This window comes from Cherax quadricarinatus, chromosome 4 (genome assembly GCF_038502225.1).
Source record: "Cherax quadricarinatus isolate ZL_2023a chromosome 4, ASM3850222v1, whole genome shotgun sequence".
NCBI classification, from domain to species: Eukaryota; Metazoa; Arthropoda; class Malacostraca; order Decapoda; family Parastacidae; genus Cherax; species Cherax quadricarinatus.
The window spans coordinates 41557433-41581595 of NC_091295.1; the positions used below are offsets into that span (position 1 = coordinate 41557433).

Here is a 24163-nt window from a genome sequence, read left to right on the forward strand (position 1 = left end):
AACCCGCTTACCGATTTTCGTCCGAGACGCGTCCAATGTGCCCTCAGCCAGCCTCACATGTGCCGGCCGTCCCATTGTTTACCAGCCAGCCTCCGCGGTAACATCCAAGCATACACTCGGAATATTTCGTATTATTACAGTGTTTTCGGTGCTGTTTCTGGAAAATAAGTGACCATGGGCCCCAAGAAAGCTTCTAGTGCCAACCCTGTGGTAAAAAGGGTGAGAATTAGTATGGAAATTAAGAAAGATTTTGAAGGGTTTGCGGCTAACCCTGAGAAGCCTATGCCAGTTGTGGAATCCATTGTGCCTACTTCAAAGATTAAGGAAATGTGTGCACAGTGGGTTGAACTGCAAACCTTTATAGATGAAAATCACCCTGACACAGCTGTTGCAAGCCGTGCTGGTGACTATTTCAATGACAATGTTGTGGCCCATTTTAGACAAATCGTAAAGGAACGGGAGGTACAGAGCTCTATGGACAGATTTGTTGTGCGACAGAGGTCCAGTGACTCTCAAGCTGGTCCTAGTGGCATTAAAAGAAGAAGGGAAGTAACCCCGGAAAAGGACTTGCTACCTCAAGTCGTAATGGAAGGGGATTCCCCTTCTAAACAGTAAGAAGATAATGCTCTCCCCTCCTCCCATCCCATCAATCATCACCAGATCTTCAATAAAAGTAAGTGTCATTTAATTGTGCATGCCTTTTTCAGTTTGTGTGTATTAAAATTAACATTTCATGTGGTAAAAAAAAAATTTTTTCATACTTTTGGGCGTCTTGCACGGATTAATTTGATTTCCATTATTTCTTATGGGGAAAATTCATTCGCATAACGATTATTTCGCATAACGATGAGCCCTCTTGCACGGATTAAAATCGTTAACCGGGGGTCCACTGTATATGGAATAGGTGGTAAGTTACTAAATGCTGTTAAGAGTTTTTATGAGGATAGTGAGGCTCAGGTTAGGGTGTGTAGAAGAGAGGGAAAATACTTCCTGGTAAAAGTAGGTCTTAGACAGGGATGTGTAATGTCACCATGGTTGTTTAATATATTTATAGATGGGGTTGTAAAAGAAGTAAATGCTAGGGTGTTCGGGAGAGGGGTGGGGTTAAATTATGGGGAATCAAATTCAAAATGGGAATTGACACAGTTACTTTTTGCTGATGATACTGTGCTTATGGGAGATTCTAAAGAAAAATTGTAAAGATTGGTGGATGAGTTTGAGAATGTGTGTAAAGGTAGAAAGTTGAAAGTGAACATAGAAAAGAGTAAGGTGATGAGGGTACCAAATGATTTAAAGAAAAATTGGATATCAAATTGGGGAGGAGAAGTATGGAAGAAGTGAATGTTTTCAAATACTTGGGAGTTGACGTGTCGGCGGATGGATTTATGAAGGATGAGGTTAATCATAGAATTGACGAGGGAAAAAAGGCGAGTGGTGCGTTGAGGTATACGTGGAGTCAAAAAATGTTATCTATGGAGGCAAAGAAGGGAATGTATGAAAGTATAGTAGTACCAACACTTATATGGATGTAAAGCTTGGGTGGTAAATGCAGCAGCGAGGAGACGGTTGGAGGCAGTGGAGATGTCCTGTCTAAGGACAATGTGTGGTGTAAATATTATGCAGAAAATTCGGAGTGTGGAAATTAGGAGAAGGTGTGAAGTTAATAAAAGCATTAGTCAGAGGGCAGAAGAGGGGTTGTTGAGGTGGTTTGGTCATTTAGAGAGAATGGATCAAAGTAGAATGACATGGAAAGCATATAAATCTATAGGGGAAGGAAGGAGGGGTAGGGGTCGTCCTCGAAAGGGTTGGAAAGAGGGGGTAAAGGAGGTTTTGTGGGCGAGGGGCTTGGACTTCCAGCAAGCGTGCATGAGCGTGTTAGATAGGAGTGAATGGAGACAAATGATACTTGGGACCTGATGATCTGTTGGAGTGTGAGCAGGGTAATATTTAGTGAAGGGATTCAGGGGAAACCGGTTATTTTCATATAGTCGGACTCGAGTCCTGGAAATGGGAGGTACAATGCCTGCACTTTAAAGGAGGGGTTTGGGATATTGGCAGTTTGGAGGGATATGTTGTGTATCTTTATATGTATATGCTTCTAAACTGTTGTATTCTGATCACCTCTGCAAAAGCAGTGATGGTGTGTGAGTGTGGTGAAAGTGTTGAATGATGATGAAAGTATTTTCTTTTTGGGGATTTTTTCTTTCTTTTTGGGTCACCCTGCCTCGGTGGGAGACAGCCGACTTGTTAAAAAAAAACCACTCGCATATAGGCTGCCTCCCAACCAGCGAACTGGGTGCTAAGGGTTTAATGATCTTACGGGGCCCCATCGTTAAACCAGTATCCTGGTTCAATGACCAGTCATAAGGTGGGTTGGGCAATTGCCGAGGTGATGTGGTAGCACTTATGATCAGCTCTTGCCAGACTCGTACAGCTGCTGGTTGCTCACGGTTCTCTGGCTGTTATTCCACCTCTTGATTACTGCGATACACTTTTTTTCCAAACTCGTATATAGTGTACGTTAGTGTAAATACCTATAATCATACTTGAAGGAAAATACAATTTAAAGACTACTGCTTTTTTTTTTTGCTCCAAGGCCAATTACGCCCAGGTTAACAGGCCTTTATTACCTGGGTGCATAATAATACATTTTATAGAGAATAACTATAGATTTACATACAGAAAACAATGAGAAATAAACAAAAATGACTAATTTTAATGGATAAATGAACATTTAAATTACTGTTGCATACTTTTCTTGAAGACTCTTGTTGGCCACTCACATCCAACCCCATGAACTTTCCCAAAGCCACAATAGATTCCATAACAGGCATAGGGTTAAGTTTACACTAACTTATATTAAGTTAGTAATAGAACTAGGCATTAAAAAACACAAAAAGTAAAATACATACACAGTACATTCATTACTTATCTTAAAATATTTGTAGTCTTAATGTAGGGCGAGAGGCGAGTAGTAAGTAGTGTACGTAGCCGGTAGATGTAGGCATGTAGTCCGCCTGGCTACATGCCTACAGCTACCTATGTAGCTACACGATATTTGCTGCAGCCCAGAGCCATATTATTACCATCAACATACCATGTTCACTGAGCTTAATCGTTTCTAACAACTACCTTTAGATGCCATCATAAACAAAGTGAGAAGTAATGAATAATTCATGCCGAGAATTGTAAACAAAAGCATTATGTATTAACCCTTTCAGGGTTGGCAGGGCCTCTCCTAAACCTTGTTCTCAGGGTCAGAAATTTAAAAAAACATCTTATGAAATTATAGAAAATCTTTTCCTGATCATAATGACACCAAAAGTATAAAATTTGATGGAAAACTTACGGAGTTATGCTCTGGCGAAGTTAGCGATCTCGACAATGTTTATGCATCGGCGATTTCGCCCACTGAGCCCTATTTTTGGCCAATTCCAATGTACCAGTCAACAAAAATCATACCTATTTCACTAGAACTCCATTTTTTCTATCGATTGACTATAAGAAACCACCCATTTACTGATTTTAACTATCCAATAATATGGTCAGAAATAGGCAATTTTGCCAATTTCACACAAATTTCAAAAGATGCTAATTTCAAAATAGGGTCCAGAATAAACAAGAATCATTTCTGGCACTAAAATAACATTTCCTCTGTTCATTACTCATGTCCCCAGACCTCTGTTACATTTCTTTTGCTTTCCACTTAGAATTTTTATTCTCACAAAAAATAGAAGATTTATATTATGCAGACTACTGCATTTGTGTAGAAATGGCGTAGAAATGGTATAAATAATATCAAGGCACTTGTGAAAGAATATTACACTCACCAGTTGGCGTGTATTGGATGCATGGCATGATTTGTTTACCTTTGAACTTTGGCAAAAATCGAACATTTCTGCTAATTTGAGCTCAATTTCAAGGTACCTTTCATTGTGAAACCAATCAAAATCACCTCAATTTCCATAATATGTCTTCCATTCTATAAAATGAGACCAGGAAAACTAGAATACAACCATAATACCATACAAAAATACAGTGCAAAGTCGCTGTTTTAAACCAAAAACACGGTCGGAGTTTTTTTTTCTCATTATGCACCGTGTGCTGCAGGATTTTTTTTTACACCTTGCACACTGACCACATAGACCCATTCTTTCATATGTAGGCCTACGAGCTTTCTCTCGCTAGATTTGAAGGTGTTAGAATTTGTGCGCACTACTACGGCACCAAACCTGGCGAGCAAGCCATACTAGTACGGCACCAACCTTAAAAGGGTTAAGGGGGGTGACTGGGCCAATGCAGATTCATACACATTTTCTCTGGTGCTGGACCAGAGAAAATGTTTTCCCTCTGCCTGGCTACCACCCCTACATAGCATATAAACACTGCATGTTTATATGCTATGTAATGTGGTTCTTATATAATTTTGAAGAAAATATAGACAGATTAATGAAAATGTCTATATTAACATAAAGTAAGACATTTAATGTGCCCAAGAGTGATTATTATACATTAAGACTAGAAGGACTCTCTTAGTAAACAAGTAACAAAGGCAGACTTAGTCATGAACGTGTAAGTAGGCAAGTCTGTAAGTTTATTCAGGTATACACAAATACAGTTACATAGATTATCATACATAGCAGTGTATGTGTAGAGAACCTAGGATAACCCAAAAAAGTCAGAATGACTTATTTCCAAGAGAGGCCAAGTCTGGTATGGACGATTTCCGAGCGGATGTACGAAACCCGGGGTAAAATTTCGCCCAAAAGTGGTCGAAATCTGAATTTTAAACTATCCACACCAGACGAAATGCGGGGTTCCACTGTATTTAAAATTCATTTATTCATATGTTAAACCCAATGAAAAAAAATAGCACAGTGCTGAAATACTAAGCTATTAGCCTCTTAAGTTACTTCAAAACTCAACAACATACTCACTTTGGTCATGCATATCTTATTTGTTTACATTTTTTCTAAAGGTATGTTGGTATGGAAATAACCAAACATGAATGGAATAAGAGGCCTTACTAGTGAAAAATATAAGGTTGCAAATAAATTAAATTTTAATTTTTTTCTTGGCAATATATTAACAATGAAATTAATGAATATTAAAATATGAAGTGTTTAGATGTAATTCCTATGCTCTATTTAATTTTATGAATGTATTGCTCTATAATACTAGGTAACGAGTCCTTTAATACAATATTTTTTCCAGATAATAAATTTTATTAAAAATTTTGGGACCATTTTCTGTTCAAAACCTTTGCTCTTTCAATATTGCTCAAACCTTATTAATATTTAAATTTATAAGCAATTAGAAGAAAGAAAAATATTGACTGGAAAATCCAGCAAGTTCATTTTGAATGAAATGAACATAAGAACAAAAACAGTCCAGTCACGACAAGAGCAATGAGTGTGGCAAGCTGAACTGTGAATACAAGGCCATTTTTGGTAACCAGGCACTAGCTCTAGTCACTGATCACAAAATTAGCAACTTTCAATCTGTCAATGAAGACCTTGCTCCTTGAAGTACAATCAGAAGCATGCTCTAGGAAATTGGACAGGAAAATTACTGGAGCCAAGCAAGTAGGAATCCCATTCACATAAAGGTCATAAAAACATTTATAAACACATTTTAGCACTAACTGGGAGAAAAAAAAAGTCAAAATCTTAAAAAAAAAAAAAAAAAAAATTTGGAGCTGAAAGGACAAGTTTATTTCAAGATGCTTGGAATAATTTTGCATGGTATAACTTAATCTAAATACGACTTACCTTGCCTGCTGACTCACATTGGCTTGCATCATCACTGTTACTGTTCTGAAGATTAGTAACCTTGTTTTCCTCAACCTCACAGTCACTGGAATTATTGGGCGAGCTAGACTGTTCCGTTGCCTCTCGCAAAATCCTAAATTCAAATTCATTTATTTCTTTGCAAGCAGTACACTGAGATTATATTTTTACAATAATGGGTTGCAGTGCAAAGAGAGCCTATTATGAATATGCATTATAGACTGACAATTTAATGGCTTACTGACTACTTAACACTAAAGAAATTTATCATAGTTGTACAGTAGTTCTATTAATAAGTGAATCTAATTTATACAAACCAAAGGATATATTCATATATTCAAAAATGCTTTTTATGAAACATGATTCAAGAGTAGTTTCCAGTATGAGAATGCTACAATTTGGTGAAGGGGAATACTGCTTTTGGTAGTTATGTATACGTACTTCTAGGTGGTAATTTGTCAAAATATGAACTTGTACATGGGGTTGTAAAAGAAGTAAATGCTAGGGTGTTCGGGAGAGGGGTGGGATTAAATTATGGGGAATTAAAACAAAACTGGAAATGACAGTTACTTTTTGCTGATGATACTGTGCTTATGGGAGAATCTAAAGAAAAATTGCTAAGGTTAGTGGACGAATTTGGGAGTGTGTGTAAAGGTAGAAAGTTGAAAGTGAACATAGAAAAGAGTAAGGTGATGAGGGTATCAAATGATTTAGGTAAAGAAAAATTGGATATCAAATTGGGGAGGAGGAGTATGGATATTTGGGAGTTCACGTGTCAGCGGATGGATTTATGAAGGATGACGTTAATCACAGAATTGATGAAGGAAAAAAGGCGAGTGGTGCATTGAGGTATATGTGGAGGCAAAAAATGTTATCTATGGAGGCAAAGAAGGGAATGTATGAAAGTATAGTAGTACCAAAACTCTTATGTGTGTGTGAAGCTTGGGTTATAAATTCTGCAGCGAGGAGGCAGTGGAGATGTCCTGTCTAAGGGCAATGTGTGGTGTAAATATTATGCAGAAAATTCGGAGTGTGGAGTTAATAAAAGTATTAGTCAGAGGGCTGAAGAGGGTTTGTTGAGGTGGTTTGGTCATTTAGAGAGAATGGATCAAAGAAGAATGACATGGAGAGAGTATAAATCTGTAGGGGAAGGAAGGCAGGGTAGGGGTCGTCCTTAAAAAGGATGGAGGGAGGAGGTAAAGGTGGTGTTGTGGGCAAGAGTTGGAGATGTCCTGTCTAAGGGCAATGTGTGGTGTAAATATTATGCAGAGAGGAGTTTGGACTTCCAGCAAGCGTGCGTGAGCGTGTTAGATAGAAGTGAATGGTATTTGGGACCCGACGAGCTGTTGGAGTGTGAGCAGGGTAATATTTAGTGAAGGGATTCAGGGAAACCGGTTATTTTATATAACCGGACTTGAGTCCTGGAAATGCGAAGTACAATGCCTGCATTCTAAAGGAGGGGTTTGGGATATTGGCAGTTTGGAGGGATATACTGTGTATTTTTATACATATGTACTTCTAAACTGTTGTATTCTGGGCACTTCTGCAGAAACAGTGATTATATGCGAGTGAGGTGAATGTGTTGAATGATGATGAAAGTATTTTCGTTTTGGGGATTTTCTTTCTTTTTGGGTCACCCTGCCTCGCTGGGAGACGGCAGACTTGTTGAGAAAAAAAAAATACTTGGTTGTCTAGTCTTGAAGTTTTATGATTTAGGCAATTGGTAGATTTATTGGTAATGTTAAATATACATACTGTGTATTAAGTATTTAGTCTAGGGTGATTAAGAGGCTTTTGAAAAGAGTCTTAATTGATTTTCAGACCAGGTTACTTTAGTATTTTCTTGCAATGAATTCCAAATTTGGGGGCCCTTTATGTGCATAGTTTTTTTTACAGTGTGATATGGACACGGGGTACATCAAAAAGAGATCTGTGTCTTGTGTTATGGTCGTGTGTCCTGTTAAGGTTGGTGAGGAAAACTCTGAGTGGAGGGTTTATGTTTGCGTGTATTGTTCTATGTAAGTAGTAGGCACATGAAGTATGGATGTTCTTAATGGTGGGCAGATTTAGACTTTTGAATATTGGTGGAGTATGATGTCAGGAGTGGGAATTTGTTATTCTGACTGCTGCTTTTTGCTGGGTTATTAGTGGTCTTAGGTGATTTAATGTTGATCACCATGCACAAATTCCATATGCGAGATAAGGGTGGACGAGTGAATGATACAGTACAAGGAGAGCTGATTGTGGAACATAGTATTGTATCTGATAGTATTCCTACAGTCAGAGATTTTCTTGGTTATTTGTTGTATATGTGTCTGGAATTTGAGGCTTCTGTCAAGGTGGATTCCTAGGAATTTTCCCTCCGCGAGTCTTGTGACGGGTGATCCGTTTAGTGTTATGTTAAGTGGAACATTTGCAGCTTTGTTTCCAAACTGAATGAAGTAGGTTTTGTCAGTATTCAGGATAAGTTTATTAGTCATCATCCAGGCAGATATTTTTTGCAATTCAGCATTGACAGTGTTGGCAAGTATGACTGGGTTTGGGTGAGAGAAGACATATGTAGTATCATCTGCAAATATGGGTTTGAGTAGTTGTGATGCATTCGGTAGGTCATTGATGTAGATGAGAGAGGAGTGGTCCAAGGACACCACCCTGTGGGACTCCTACTGTGATTGGTTGAGTGGAAGAGTTTGCACCATCTGTGTACACATACTGGCTTCTGTTACTAAGATATGACTTTAGGTAGTTGAGGGAGTGGCCTCTTATACCATAGTGTGCTAATTTAGTGTGCAGCAGTTCATGGCTGACTGTATCAAAAGCTTTACGTAAATCAATGAAAATTCCTAGCGGGACTTCTTTCTTTTCCAGAGTGGTATATATTAGTTCTAGCATGTGTATCATATCATTTGTGCTTTTATTATTCCTGAATCCAAACCGACAGGAGTTTAGCATGTTATGCGAGACGAGGTAGGAATAAATCAGTCTATGAATTAATTTTTCCAAGAATTTAGAGAGCAGTGGTAAGTTAGATATTGGTCTATAGTTATTCAAGTCAGCTTGGTCACCTTCTTTGTTTATCGGAGTGACCCTCGCTATTTTGAGGATTGTTGGGAAGGTGGACAATTCAATGGATTTGTTAACGAGTGTTGCAATAATTCACAATACTTGAGAAGCTTTTTTGTACATAAAAGTTGGCAAGTTCCTTATGTCTACTGCCTTCTTTTTAACCCTTTCAGGGTTGAGAGGCCCTCTCCTAAACTTGTTCTCAGGGTCGAAAATTTTTTGGAAAAAAATAATTATTTTTTTTTTTCTTATGAAATGATAGAGAATCTTTTCCCGATCATGACGACAACAAAAGTATGAAATTTGATGGAAAACTTACGGAATTATGCTCTTGCGAAATTAGCGGTCTCAATGATGTTTATGCATCGGCAATTTTGCTCACTTTGAGCCCTATTTTCAGCCAATTCCAATGTACCAGTCGACAAAAATCATAGCTATTTCGTTAGAACTCCATTTGCTCTATCAAAAAAAAAAAAAAAAGTACAAGAAACCAGCTAATTACTGATTTCAACTATCCAATAAAGTGGTCAGAAATTGGCAATTTCGCCAATTTCATGCAAATTTCAAAATAGGGTCCAGAATAAACAAGACAGAAATTCCTGGCACTAAAATAACATTTTCTCTGTTCATTAGTCACATCTCCAGGCCACTCTTACATTTCTTTCGCTTTCCACTTTGAACTTTTATTCTCACAAAAACAGAAGATTTACTGTTAAGCAGACTACTGGATTAGTGTAAAAATGGTATAAATAATATCAGTGCACTTGTGAAAGATTATTAGACTCACCAGTTGATGTGTATTGGATGTGTGGCATTATTTGTTTACTTTTGAACATTGGCAAAAATTGAACATTTCTATTTTGAGCTCAATTTCAAGGTACTTTTCATTGTGAAACCAATCAAAATCATATAAGTTTCTGTAATATGTCTTCCATTCTATAAATGAGACCAAGGAAACAAGAATAAAACCATAAATACCATACGAAAATACACTGCAAATTCACTGTTTTAAATGAAAAACACGGTCGGAGTTTTTTTTTTCTCATTATGCACTGTCTGCTGCAGGATTTTTTTTATACTGTGCACACTGACCATGCAGACCCATTCTTTCATATGTAGGCCTACCAGCTTCCTCTTGCTAGATTTGAAGGTGCTAGAATTTACGCGTACCAGTACGGCACCAACCCTGGCGTGCAAGCCGTACTAGTACGACACCGACCCTGAAAGGGTTAAGAGTGTTGATGATGAGCGAGACTTGTTGGGTTGGTTGGAGCAAGGAATAGTATGTTCGGGTAGGTGCTCGCTAGATAGTCTGATGTATGGGTGTTTGAGTTAGGGATTTTGCTTGCTAGGTTCTTTCCTATGGTGGAGAAGAAAACATCGAGTCTGTTCACTGTTTCAGTTGGTGGGAGTAAGGGTTCTTCTGATTTTGTTAATTTGACTCTTTTGTTTTTGGATATCGTTTTAGTTCCAAAAATTTCAGATAAGAGTTCTCCAGGTCTTTTTTCACATCACCTTTGATGTTTTGTAATCTGTTTTCATAATACAGTTTTTTTTAGACCTTATCAGACTGGCAAGAGCTGACAAGTAATGTTTAGACTGGTCACTAGCTATTTGACCCATTCTGTACTGTTTTTCATATTGTTGCTTTGTGTTAATGGATTTAAGGATGCTGAGTGTTTGCCAGGGACTATTCAGTCTCTTTGCTGTGATCTGTTTAGTTTTTTAGGGCAATGTTTGTTATATATATTTTTTTTTTTTTTTTTTTTTTTAGAAAATTATTTATACATCCATTCCTATCTGTATATGTTTTGAGCTCATTTTGCCAGTCAATGTTATTCATAGCTGCTATAAAGTTGTTTACAGCTGTCTCCTTATGTAGTCTGAAGGTAACTTTACAATGTCTTGGGCCAATTTACCTAGATTGGTTATAAGAAAGATTGGGTAGTGGTCTGCAATTTTGCCTGATTATAAAGAGGATATGGTGTTAGCCCAGATGTGGTCTCAGAGATTCTTGTAGGTTTAGATATTGTTGGTAGCAACAAGGAGTTACTCAGTGTTTGTGAATTTGGTCACTTGTGGGTCCTGGTCATGTAGTAGATTTATGTTGAAATCTCCTGTTAGCAGCAGGTGGTCTTTGTTCATATGTGCATCAGTTATCAAGTTTCCTAATTTTTCACTAAAGTGGTAAATGTTTGACTGTGGTGTTCTGTAGAAGTTTATAACTGAGGGCTTTTTGCAGGTCTTTTCATTTAAATTAAGCCATGATATATTCACTATGCTCGTCCATTGTGCAAGATTTACACATACATTCAAGTTGATTTGAGTAGTATATGGCTGTTCCACCCCCTTGCTGGTCTGTCCTACAGTTGTGTATGGCTGTGTAACCAGGAATGACAGACATCTGTAATACCAGGCTTTAGCCAGGTTTCTGTGAGAGTGATGATTGACAAACTGGAATGAAGGGAATTGAGTAATGCTGTGAGGTCATCAATGTTTGCTCAAGGATCTGACATTGTAATTAAAGATAGTCATGTTATTATTTGATCTGAGTAATGTCTTTGCTTGGTCTGCTGTATAATAATTACAGTTGCTGTTTGATTCGTGTAATTCATTTAATAAAAATTTTACATAAGGATCAATGCCTGTAGTCATAAGAATGAGAGTAATGCTACAACTAGATTTCTGAATAAGATATTATATTAATAATTATGATACTTAACTACTTTATTTTCTTCTTATTCTTTTTAGTAATCATTGCAGGAAAAGGGGTTACTAGCCCATTGTTCACGGCATTTTAGTTGACTTTTACAACATGCATGGCTTACGGAGGAAAGATTCTTATCCCACTTCCCCATGGATATAAAAGGAAAAGTAGTAAGAACAAGAACTATTAAGATAAAATCAAAGTAAACTCAGATGAGTGTGTATAAATAAAAGTGTACATGTATGTGTAGTGTGACCTAAGTGTAAGTAGAAGTAGCAAGACGTACCTGTAATCTTGCTTATTTATTATGTGTGTAGACAGAAAAGACACCAGCAATCCTACCATCATGTAAAACTATTACAGGCTTTCGTTTTATACTCATTGTTGTATTCTGAGCACCTCTCAGAAAACAATGATTATGTGTGAGTGAGGTGAATGTGTTGAATGAATAAAGTGAAGTATTTTCTTTTTTGGTATTTTCTTTCTTTCTGGGTCACCCTGCCTCGGTGGTAGATGACAGACTTGTTAAAAAAAAAAAAAAAAAAAAATATCTTACTGGCTAATGGATTGTTACAAATGGGAGGTTGGTATCAAGATCAATGCTTGTAATCAAAGATTTATAGTGAATCTATAACTAGACTTAGGAATAAAACTATGTAAATATTCTACAACTAAAAAAGAATAAAAGAGCTAGGGAAAATTATAGGAAAAAAATGAAATTATACACTTTAGAACTTGAACTAGCACCTTAATTATTTTAACAAATATGAGTACATGAACTAAGGTAGATATTTAAAGCTAAAATAAAGGAGCTAGTGAATATAATAATAAATGAGAGTAAAATACTGTAGCACTTGAGCTAGTGTTACAAAGTTATAAATTATAGAGAACTTAACCCTTTCAGGGTCCAGAGACCAAATTTCAAAGTGCACACCAGGGTCCAAGAATTTTCAATAATTTTTTTTTTATGAAATGGTAGAGAATCTTTTTCTGTAGGTAATAAAACAATAAGTACGAAATTTGATGGAAAATTGACGAAATTATGCTCTCGCGAATTTTGATGCGTCAGTGATATTTATGAATCGGGGATTTTCCTGACTTTGACTCCCATTTTAGGCCAATTACATTATTCCAGTTGACCAAATTCTTAGCTATTTCACTAGTATTACTTCTATTCTATCGACTGAGCACAATAATCACCCAGTCAACTGTTTCAACTACAAAATAAAGTGATCGGAAATTGGTAATTTGGCCAATTTAACACAAAGTTCAAAATATTCCAATTTCAAAATAGGGTTCAGAATAAACAATGCAGGTATTCCTGGCACTAAACTAACATTTCCTCTGTTCATTAGTTACGTTTTGAGGCTTTACAAATGAATTCCAATTTGATTTTTTTTCACAATGAATTTTTATTCAAACCAAAAAATAGATTTACTGTTATGCAATATTGTAATAATTGTATAAATATCAACACATTTGTGAATGTATATTAGACCCACCAGCTGGCATGTATTAGACGTGTGAGGTCGTTTATTTACTCTTGAACATTGACAAAAATTTAACATTTCTGCTACTTTGAGCTGTTTCAAGCCATTTCCAGTGCTAAAACCAATGAAAATAATTTCTATTTCTGTAATATATCTTCCATTCTATCAAATGAGACCAAGAAATCGCAAATACAACTATAAAAAACACTGCAAGGTCACCGTTTTAATCGAAAATCACTTTTTTTCTCTCGTTATACACTGTGCTGCAGGATTTGTTTTATGTGGTGCACACATACCACATAGATGTATTCTCTCATATCTAGGCCCAAATTTACCACTCACAGCTTATCAGAATGAGCCGAGCTCATGGCGTAGATCTACGGTTTGGACCCTGAACGTAAAGCCGTAGACCGTAGACCTACAGCACGGACCCTGAAGGGTTAATATTCATTACACCAACCATTTCTCACAAAGGACGGAAAAAAAAGTCACTATCATTCATTCAATAGCTGTCTTGATAGAAACGTGCAGACATTATAATTCAAATGACCCCTCCAGAGTATAGGCATTGTACTTCCCACCTCCAGGACTCTTCAACTTGCTCTTTTCTATGTTTACTTTTAGTTTCCTTCTTTTACCTAACCTTCCGAATTTCTCTACCAACCTTTACAACTCTCCAGAATCTTGAACAGTGTCCTCGGCAAATGGCAACTGTGATAATGAATCTGATTAAAGTGCGAGATATATGGGAGGAAGCGTAAAATAAACCCATTGAGGAGTAGGGGTGTGGTGGGGACAATAAGGGAACACTATCAACATCTGGGGTCCCAGACTATTCAACATCTTACCAGAAGATATCAGAAACACAGCTGGGACAAGTGTAGAAGCCTTCAAGAGGAAACTGGACAAATATCTTCACCAGGTGCCAGATCAACCAGGCTGTGATGGATATGTGGGGCAGTGGGCCTCCAGCAGCAACAGCCTGGTTGACCAGGCAAGCACCAGACGAGCCTGGCCTATGGCCGGGCTCAGAGAGTAGATTAACTCTGAGATCTTCAAAGGTATATCAAAGGCAAGTTATCTTTAAATCCTACATCATCACCCTAGCATTCACTTTTCAACCCTATCTACAAATATCTTAAATAACCATGGCAACAAATACATCCTTAAGGTTTCCCCCTCTCCTACATATCCCAACCAGTCTTGCTTCTTTCAACAAACCGGTTGTATCCCACCGAGGCAGGGTGGCACAAAAAGAAAAACAAGTTCCTCTTTTTAACCTTAGTAATGTATACAGGAGAAGGGGGTTAATAGTCCCTTGCTCCCAGCATTTTAGTCGCCTCGTATGACACACGACTTATGGAGCAAGAATTCTGTTCCACTTCCCCATAAAGATAAGAGGAAATAAACAAAAATGAACTAGTAAGAATATAGAAGAGAGCCCAGAGGGGTATGTATATATATGCTTGTACATGCATGTGGGGTGTGACCTAAATGTAAGTAGAAGTAGCAAGACATCCCTGAAATCTTGAATGTTTACTAGACAGAAAAATACCAGCAATCCTACTGTCATGTAAAACAATTACAGGCTTTTATTTTACACTCGCTTGGCAGGACGGTAGTACCTCCCTGGGCAGTTGTGTCTACCAACCTACTACCTAGGAGTGTCTCACTGCATAAAAAACAATGCTTTTAGTAACCTACTGCCTATTCCATACATTTGCAAAATATGCCACTATCCACCCTTATCCACCCTATCATATACCTTTTCTAAAAACAAACTTTACAAACCATTTCCTTACAATTATGAAGGTACTGTTCACTTTATATATGTCAACAAACAATTGGTCTACACATCCCTCTACTTTCCCTAAATCATCTCTGCAATCCTACTGTTTTACGCCTAACTCTCAAAAATAACTATACTCAACACTACCTGGTATACTTAACAGGCTTATTCCCCTATAATTCGTGTCCCTTCCCCCCCTTCATACAAAGGAATTATGTATACTCTCTGCCAATCCTTAGGCACCTTCCCTTCTTTCATCCATATACTGAACAAATACATCAAATCACTCCAAAACTATATCCCCACTTGTAGCATTATTTTAATCCCATTTGTCCCAGCTGCTTTACCCCACTCCCTTATTTTACCCACTGCCTCACACATTTGCCCTTTTCCAACTCACATCTGGCTCTCCCTTACTCCTATGTGATATGCCTTCCTGTCCAATGCATGAAATCAATGCCTCCCTTTCCTCAACAACAACTCAAAATATTCTCATCATAATACCTCCACCTAACCATTCAGTACTGTATATATATTCTGCTTCTGAATTGCCACCTCAGCATAACCATGTTCGCTGAAATGTTTGGCACACTCCACATGTATACTGTATACATAACTATTTTATGGCCAAACAAATCCTAGTGATATCACCATAGTTGTTCAATATATTTATAGATGGAGTTTTAAGAGAATTGAATGCTCAGCTGTTGGCAAAAGGTGCAAGGCTAAAAGATAAAGAATAACACAAAATGGGAGTTGTCAGAGTTGCTCTTAGCTGATGACACTGTGCTTTTGGGAGATTCTGAAGAAAAGTTGCAGAGGTTGGTGGATGAGTTTGGTAGGGTGTGTAAAAGAAGGAAATTAAAAGTGAATATAGGAAAGATTAAGGTGATGAGGATAACAAAAAAAATTAGGTAATGGAAGATTGGATATCAGATTGGAGGGAGAGAGTATGGAGGAAGTGAATGTATTCAGATATTTGGGAGTGGACGTGTCAGTACATGGGTCCATGAAAGACGAGGTAAATCATAGAATTTACGAGAGGAAAAAGGCGAGTGGTGCACCAACGAGTCTGTGGAGGCACAGAACTTTATCCATGAAAGCAAAGAGGGCAATGTATGAGTAGTTATACCAATGCTTTTGTATGGGTGGGAGGCATGGGTTGTGAATGCTGCAACAAGGAGAAGGCTGGAGGCAGTGGAGATCTTGTGTCTGAGGGCAATGTGTGGTGTGAATATAATGCAGAGAATCTGTAGTTTGGAGATTAGGAGATGTGGGATTACCAAAACTATTATCCAGAGGGCTGAGGAGGGGTTATCGAGATGGTCTGGACATGTAGAGAGGGTGGCACAAAATAGAATGACTTCGAGAGTGTATAAATATGTAGTGGAGGGAAGGCAGGGTAGGGGTTGACCTAGGAAAGGTTGGAGGGAGGGGGTAAAGGAGGTTTTGCGTGAGAGGGGCTTAGACTTCCAGCAAACATGCATTGAGCATGAGAGATAGAAGCAAATGGAGACAAATGTTTTTTAGGACCTGACGTGCTGTTGGAGTGTAAGCAAGGTAACGTTTATGAAAGGATTTAGGGAAACCGGAAGACCGGACTCTATTTCTGGAGATGGAAATTACAGTGCCAGTACTCTGAAGGAGGGGCATTAATGTTGCAGTTTTATAACTGTAGTGTAAGCATGCCTCTGGCAAGACAGTGATAGAGTGAATGATGAAAGTTTCTTTTTTGGGCCACCCTGCCTTGGTGGGAAATGGCCGATGTGTTCAAGTCCTAGAGGTGGGAAGGCATTGGTTGGGGATACAGCAGTTGGAAGGTCATCCAAATCGTGACACCAGCACACTTCTGACACAAGAGTGACAATGAATGATTGTGAATGAGTTGATTGGAGATAGGCGATAGAACAAGAACAAAATATTTTGAACTAACCTTCTACGCATAAAGGAACGTGTTAATGTTGGTACAGGGGGTGGCAGCATTGGCTCATCATCACAAGAGTAGTCAGAAAAGCTGTCTTCTTTTATATCACTCATCCGTCTGCTACTGCTGTTTAGGCAATAATAAAAATAAACATTTTCTTTTGAGTATAAGAATAAACATTTATTGGGAATATGAAATGGATTTCTGTGAGGATCTCCACCTATTTTTAGACCTTTGTATTTTTCAACCAAAGGAAAATCTTTACTAATTAAAGGAGCAAAAAGCAGCTGTTGTGCAACCCATATCCCATCTGTATTAGAAATGAACTTGTCTTTAACAATGGATATAAATTATTCCAATATTCTAAATACTGTACTGTACATCCAGTGCCTCGTATGAAAGAGAAACTCCACTGAATATTTATTCTTTATAACATAGGTCAAGAAAAAACTGCATACACCAAATGAATTTGAGGGACCTTGGCTTTAAGAACAACTACGGTAATTAATTCTTCCCAGTTTTTGAAGATGTTCTTAAAGGGCTCTTGAATATTTCATGTCAAAACCTGCATAAGGATTTTTTTATTTTTTATTTTTTTTTTTCAACAAGTCGGCCGTCTCCCACCGAGGCAGAGTGACCCAAAAAAGAAAGAAAATCCCCAAAAAGAAAATACTTTCATCATCATTCAACACTTTCACCACACTCACACATTATCACTGTTTTTGCAGAGGTGCTCAGAATACAACAGTTTAGAAGCATTTTTTTATTATTTATTATCACACTGGCCGATTCCCACCAAGGCAGGGTGGCCCGAAAAAGAAAAACTTTCACCATCATTCACTCCATCACTGTCTTGCCAGAAGGGTGCTTTACACTACAGTTTTTAAACTGCAACATTAACACCCCTCCAAACTGCCAATATCCCAAACCCCTCCTTTAAAGTGCAGGCATTGTACTTCCCATTTCCAGGACTCAAGTCCAACTATATGAAAATAACCGGTTTCCCTGAATCCCTTCACTAAATATTACCCTGCTCACACTCCAACAGATCGTCAGGTCCCAAGTACCATTCGTCTCCATTCACTCCTATCGAACACACTCACGCACGCTTGCTGGAAGTCCAAACCCCTTGCCCACAAAACCTCCTTTACCCCCTCTCTCCAACCCTTTCAAGGACGACCCCTACCCCTCCTTCCTTCCCCTATAGATTTATATGCTTTCCATGTCATTCTACTTTGATCCATTCTCTCTAAATGACCAAACCACCTCAACAACCCCTCTTCTGCCCTCTGACTAATACTTTTATTAACTCCACACCTTTTCCTAATTTCCACACTCCGAATTTTCTGCATAATATTTACACCACACATTGCCCTTAAACAGGACATCTCCACTGCCTCCAACCGTCTCCTCGCTGCTGCATTTACCACCCAAGCTTCACACCCATATAAGAGTGTTGGTACTACTATACTTTCATACATTCCCTTCTTTGCCTCCATAGATAAAGTTTTTTGACTCCACATATACCTCAATGCACCACTCACCTTTTTTCCCTCATCAATTCTATGATTAACCTCATCCTTCATAAATCCATCCGCCGACACGTCAACTCCCAAGTATCTGAAAACATTCACTTCTTCCATACTCCTCCTCCCCAATTTGATATCCAATTTTTCTTTATGTAAATCATTTGATACCCTCATTACCTCACTCTTTTCTATGTTCACTTTCAACTTTCTACCTTTACACACATTTCCAAATTCATCCACTAACCTTTGCAATTTTTCTTTAGAATCTCCCATAAGCACAGTATCATCAGCAAAAACTAACTGTCAATTCTCATTTTGAATTTGATTCCCCAAAATTTAATCCCACCCCTCTCCCGAACACCCTAGCATTTACTTCCTTTACAACCCCATCTATAAATATATTAAACAACCATGGTGACATTACACATCCCTGTCTAAGACCTACTTTTACCGGGAAGTAGTCTCCCTCTCTTCTACACACCCTAACCTGAGCCTCACTATCCTCATAAAAACTCTTTACAGCATTTAATAACTTACCACCTATTCCATATACTTGCAACATCTGCCACATTGCTCCTCTATCCACTATCATATGCCTTTTCTAAATCCATAAATGCAATAAAAACTTCCCTACCTTTATCTAAATACTGTTCACATATATGCTTCAATGTAAACACTTGATCTACACATCCCCTACCCACTCTGAAACCTCCTTGCTCATCCGCAATCCTACATTCTGTCTTACCTCTAATTCTTTCAATTATAACCCTACCGTACACTTTTCCTGGTATACTCAGTAAACTTATTCCTCTATAATTTTTAGTCTTTTTTGTCCCCTTTCCCTTTATATAAAGGGACTATATATGCTCTCTGCCAATCCCTAGGTACCTTCCCCTCCTTCATACATTTATTAAACAAAAGTACCAACCACTCCAACACTATATCCCCCCCTGCTTTTAACATTTCTGTCATGATCCCATCAGTTCCAGCTGCTTTACCCCCTTTCATTCTACGTAATGCCTCACATACCTCCCCCACACTTACATTCTGCTCTTCTTCACTCCTAAAAGACGGTATATCTCCCTGACCAGTGCATGAAATTACTGCCTCTCCTTCTTTCCTAACATTTAAAAGTTCCTCAAAATATTCTCACCATCTACCTAATACCTATATCTCCCCATCTACTAACTCCCCTACTCTGTTTTTAACTGACAAATCCATACTTTCCCTAGGCTTTCTTTCTTAACTTGTTTAACTCACTAAAATTTTTTCTTATTTTCATTAAAATTTCTTGACAGTGCCTCTCCCACTCTATCATCTGCTCTCCTTTTGCACTCTCTCACCACTCTCTTTACCTTTCTTTTACTCTCCATATACTCTGCTCTTCTTATAACACTTCTGCTTTGTAAAAACCTCTCATAAGCTACTTTTTTCTCTTATCACACCCTTTACTTCATAATTCCACCAATCACTCCTCTTTCCTCCTGCCCCCACCCTCCTATAACCACAAACTTCTGCCCCACATTCTAATACTGCATTTTTAAAACTATTCCAACCCTCTTCAACCCCCCCACTACTCATCTTTGCACTAGCCCACCTTTCTGCCAATAGTCGCTTATATCTCGCCCGAACTTCCTCCTCAGTTTATACACTTTCACCTCCCTCTTACTTGTTGCCACCTTCCTCTTTTCCCATCTACCTCTTACTCTAACTGTAGCTACAACTAAATAATGATTCGATATATCAGTTGCCCCTCTATAAACATGTACATCCTGGAGCCTACCCATCAACCTTTTATCCACCAATACATAATCTAATAAACTACTTTCATTACGTGCTACATCATACCTTGTATATTTATTTATCCTCTTTTTCATAAAATATGTATTACTTATTACCAAATTTCTTTCTACACATAGCTCAATTAAAGGCTTCCCATTTACATTTACCCCTGGCACCCCAAATTTACCTACTACTCCCTCCATAACATTTTTACCCACTTTAGCATTGAAATTCCCAACCACCATTACTCTCACACTTGATTCAAAACTCCCCACGCATTCACTCAACATTTCCCAAAATCTCTCTCTCCTCTACACTTCTCTCTTCTCCAGGTGCATACACGCTTATTATAACCCACTTTTCACATCCAATCTTTATTTTACTCCACATAATCCTTGAATTAATACATTTATAGTCCCTCTTTTCCTGCCATAGCTTATCCTTCAACATTATTGCTACTCCTTCTTTAGCTCTAACTATTTTAAACCCCTGACCTAATCCCATTTATTCCTCTCCATTGAAACTCTCCCACCCCCTTCAGCTTTGTTTCACTTAAAGCCAGGACATCCAGCTTCTTCTCATTCAAAACATCGACAATCATCTCTTTCCTATCATTTGCACAACATCCACGCACATTCAGACTTCCCACTTTGACAATTTTCTTCTCCTTATTCTTTTTAGTAATCTTTACAGGAAAAGGGGTTACTAGCCCACTGTTCCTGGCATTTTAGTTGACTTTTACAACACGCATGGCTTACGGAGGAAAGATTCTTATTCCACTTCCCCATGGATATAAAAGGAAAAGTAATAAGACCAAGAACTATTAAGATAAAATCAAAGAAAACTCAGATGAGTGTGTATAAATAAATGTGTACATGTATGTGTAGTGTGACCTAAGTGTAAGTAGAAGTAGCAAGACATACCTGTAATCTTGCATATTTATGAGACAGACAAAAGACATCAGCAATCCTACCATCATGTAAAACAATTACAGGCTTTCGTTTTACACTCACTTGGCAGGACGGTAGCACCTCCCTGGGTGGTTGCTGTCTACCAACCTACTACCATAAATAATCATTATCCAGGGAATTTGGAGCATAGAAATTAGAAGACTGTGGGGCTACCAAATGTATAATTCTGAGGGGTCAAGATGGTTTCGCCATTTCAAAAGGACGGAACAGAACAGGATAATTAAAAGACTGCATACAGCTGGGGTTGGAGAAAAGGAGTAGAGGTCATTTGAGGAGGGAAAGGAGTAAAGGAGTTGTGTGTGCTAGGGGTTTGAGCATCCAGCAAGCTTGGAATAAGAGGAGCTAAGTAGTTTTCACAGCATGACAATGCTGCTGGAGAGTGAGCAAGGTAACATCTATAAAGGAAAACCTGTTAGCCAAACTTGAGTCCTGGAAGTGGCAAGTATAGTGCCTGCATCATGAATGAGGGGTGGAGGATATTGCCATTTGGATAATCACTTAAATTGTGATGTCTGCATACTTCTGGCAATGAGGGTGATTTTTTTTTTTGTCACCTTACCTGGTGGGATATGGCCACTTTAAAGAAAAAAATAAACACACTGAACATTATACACTTTCAGAATATTACCAGAAACTTAGTAATACTGTGTAATATACAATACTTACAATAAAACTACTGTACCTTGTAATAGTGTGTTCTTTTGCAGGGGATGTTGTCTCAACTTTTTCTGTTAGTAGCAGCTGCTGGATTTCTGATGGAGTAGATGACAGCTGGTATGTCAGTGGAGGAGGAACTCCAAAATTTGCTATGGTTTTTCTCTTCCTTTGCCACTGATAAACACCCCAGAGGAAGGTAAGCGAGAGATTCACTGAAAAAAAATAAAAAGCAAATATGAAAAACTTGCACATAGTTCAATTTTGTTTTGAAGAAAGGGGGCACATTTAGGAGAGGGAGATCAAATGTGTGGAAGGTTAATGAGGGATATTCCTAGACAAGATATAGCAAAGGAGTATTATGGATTTTTTTTTTTTTTGGGGGGGGGGGGGGGGGGCAAGCTTGGGTTAAGGAGTGGTTTTGGTGTAAAGGAAAGAGGGTGTAGAGAAAGGAAGGATGTAGGGTGACGGAATAGGGAAGGTGCAGAGTGAAAAGTGGCAAGGGATTTAGGGAAGAGAAAGAGAGGGTTAGGTTTGACAGAGGTAATGGGCAAAAAGGTGGAGGAGAGTAGAAAGGGCAAGTGAGGGAGCACACCATTACAAAGTACAATAGTTTTATTGCAGGTTCTATTGGCAGAAAGGTGGGCTGGTGCAAGTATGAGTAGTGGGGAGGGGATGGGGTTTGAAGAGGGTTGGAATAGTTTTAAAAATGCAGTACAGTATTAGAATGTGGGTCAGAAGTTTGTGGTTATAGGAGGAAAGAGGAGTGATTGGTGGAATGATGAGGTAAAGGGTGCGATAAAAGAGAAAAAGGTGACTTGTGAGAGGTATTTTACAAAGCAGAAGTGTTATAAGAAGAGTAGAGTATATGGAGAGTAAAAGAAAGGTGAAGAGAGTGGTGAGTGCAAAAGGAGGGCGGATGATAGAGTGGGAGAGGCACTGTCAAGAAATTTTAATGAAAATAAGAAAAAATTTTGAAGCGAGTTAAACAAGTTAAGAAAGCCTAGGGAATGAATAGATTTGTCAGTTAAAAACAGTAGGGGAGTTAGTAGATGCAGAGATGGAGGTATTGGGCAGATGGCAAGAATATTTTGAGGAACTTTTAAATGTTGACAAAGAAAAGGTTGGAGGGAAGGGGTAAAGGAGGTGTTTGGACTTCCAGCAAGCATGCGTGAGCCTGTTAGATAGGAGTGAATGGAGACGAATGGTACTTGGGACCTGATGATCTGTTGGAGTGTGAGCAGGGTAATATTTAGTGAAGGGATTCAGGGAAACCGGTTATTTTATATAACCGGACACGAGTCTTGGAAATGGGAAGTACAATGACTGCACTCTAAAGGAGGGGTTTGGGATATTGGCAGTTTGGAGGGATATACAGTGGACCCCCGCATAGCGACCTTAATCCGTGCAAGAGGGCTGGCTGTTATGCGAAATGTTCGCTATGTGAATGAATTTTCCCCATAAGAAATAATGGAAATAAAATTAATCCGTGCAAGACACCCAAAAGTATGAAAAAAAAATTTTTTTACCACAAAAAAATGTTAATTTTAGTACACACAAACTGAAAAAGGCATGCACAATTACATGACACTTACTTTTATTGAAGATCTGGTGATGATTGATGGGATGGGAGGAGGGGAGAGAGAGTGTTAGTGTTTAGAAGGGGAATCCCCTTCCATTAAGACTTGAGGAGGCAAGTCCTTTTCTGGGGTTACTTCCCTTCTTCTTTTAATGCCACTAGGACCAGCTTCAGAGTCACTGGACTTCTTTCGCACAACATATCTGTCCATAGTGGCCTGTACCTCTCGTTCCTTTATGATTTGTCTAAAGTGGTTCACAACATTGTCATTGTAACAGTCACCAGCACGGCTTGCAATAGCTGTGTGAGGGTGATTTTCATCAAAAAAGGTTTGCACTTCAAGCCATTTTGCACACATTTCCTTAATCTTTGAAGTAGGCAATTCCTTCAATTTCTCTCTCCCCTCCTTTGAACCAGTTTCAGAGTGATACACTAATAAAGGCTTAACTTTGCAATCACCACTAGCATTGGCACACATCAACAAAGTAAGCCTGTCTTTCATAGGCTTATGTCCTGGGAGTGCCTTTTCCTCCTGAGTAATGTAGGTCCTGCTTGGCATTTTCTTCCAGAACAGGCCTGTTTCATCACAATTAAACACTTGTTCAGGTTTCAGTCCTTCAGTTTCTATGTACTCCTTGAATTCCTGCACATATTTTTCAGCCGCTTTGTGGTCCGAACTGGCAGCCTCACCATGCCTTATCACACTATGGATGCCACTACGCTTCTTAAATCTCTCAAACCAACCTTTGCTGGCCTTAAATTCACTCACATCATCACTAGTTGCAGGCATTTTTTTAATTAAATCCTCATGCAACTTCCTAGCCTTTTCACATATGATCGCTTGAGAGACGCTATCTCCTGCTAGCTGTTTTTCATTTATCCACAC

At 38.4% G+C, this 24163-nt stretch overlaps 1 protein-coding gene across 5 annotated transcripts in view; it reads right to left on the reverse strand.

The window, feature by feature from the left end:
• Positions 1–24163, reverse strand: part of LOC128684578 (protein brambleberry) — a 62586-nt gene that overhangs the window by 8724 nt on the left and 29699 nt on the right. For 2 of the 5 annotated variants that reach the window (XM_053770872.2, XM_053770876.2), the window contains exons 9-11: positions 21727–21913; positions 16772–16888; positions 5772–5904 (exon numbers count right to left, since the gene is read on the reverse strand). In XM_053770872.2, the coding sequence (XP_053626847.2) occupies positions 5772–5904; positions 16772–16888; positions 21727–21913 (437 nt within the window). The remainder of the gene's footprint in view (positions 1–5771; positions 5905–16771; positions 16889–21726; positions 21914–24163) is intronic. The other 3 variants (XM_053770875.2, XM_053770873.2, XM_053770874.2) reach the window with 3 other exon arrangements.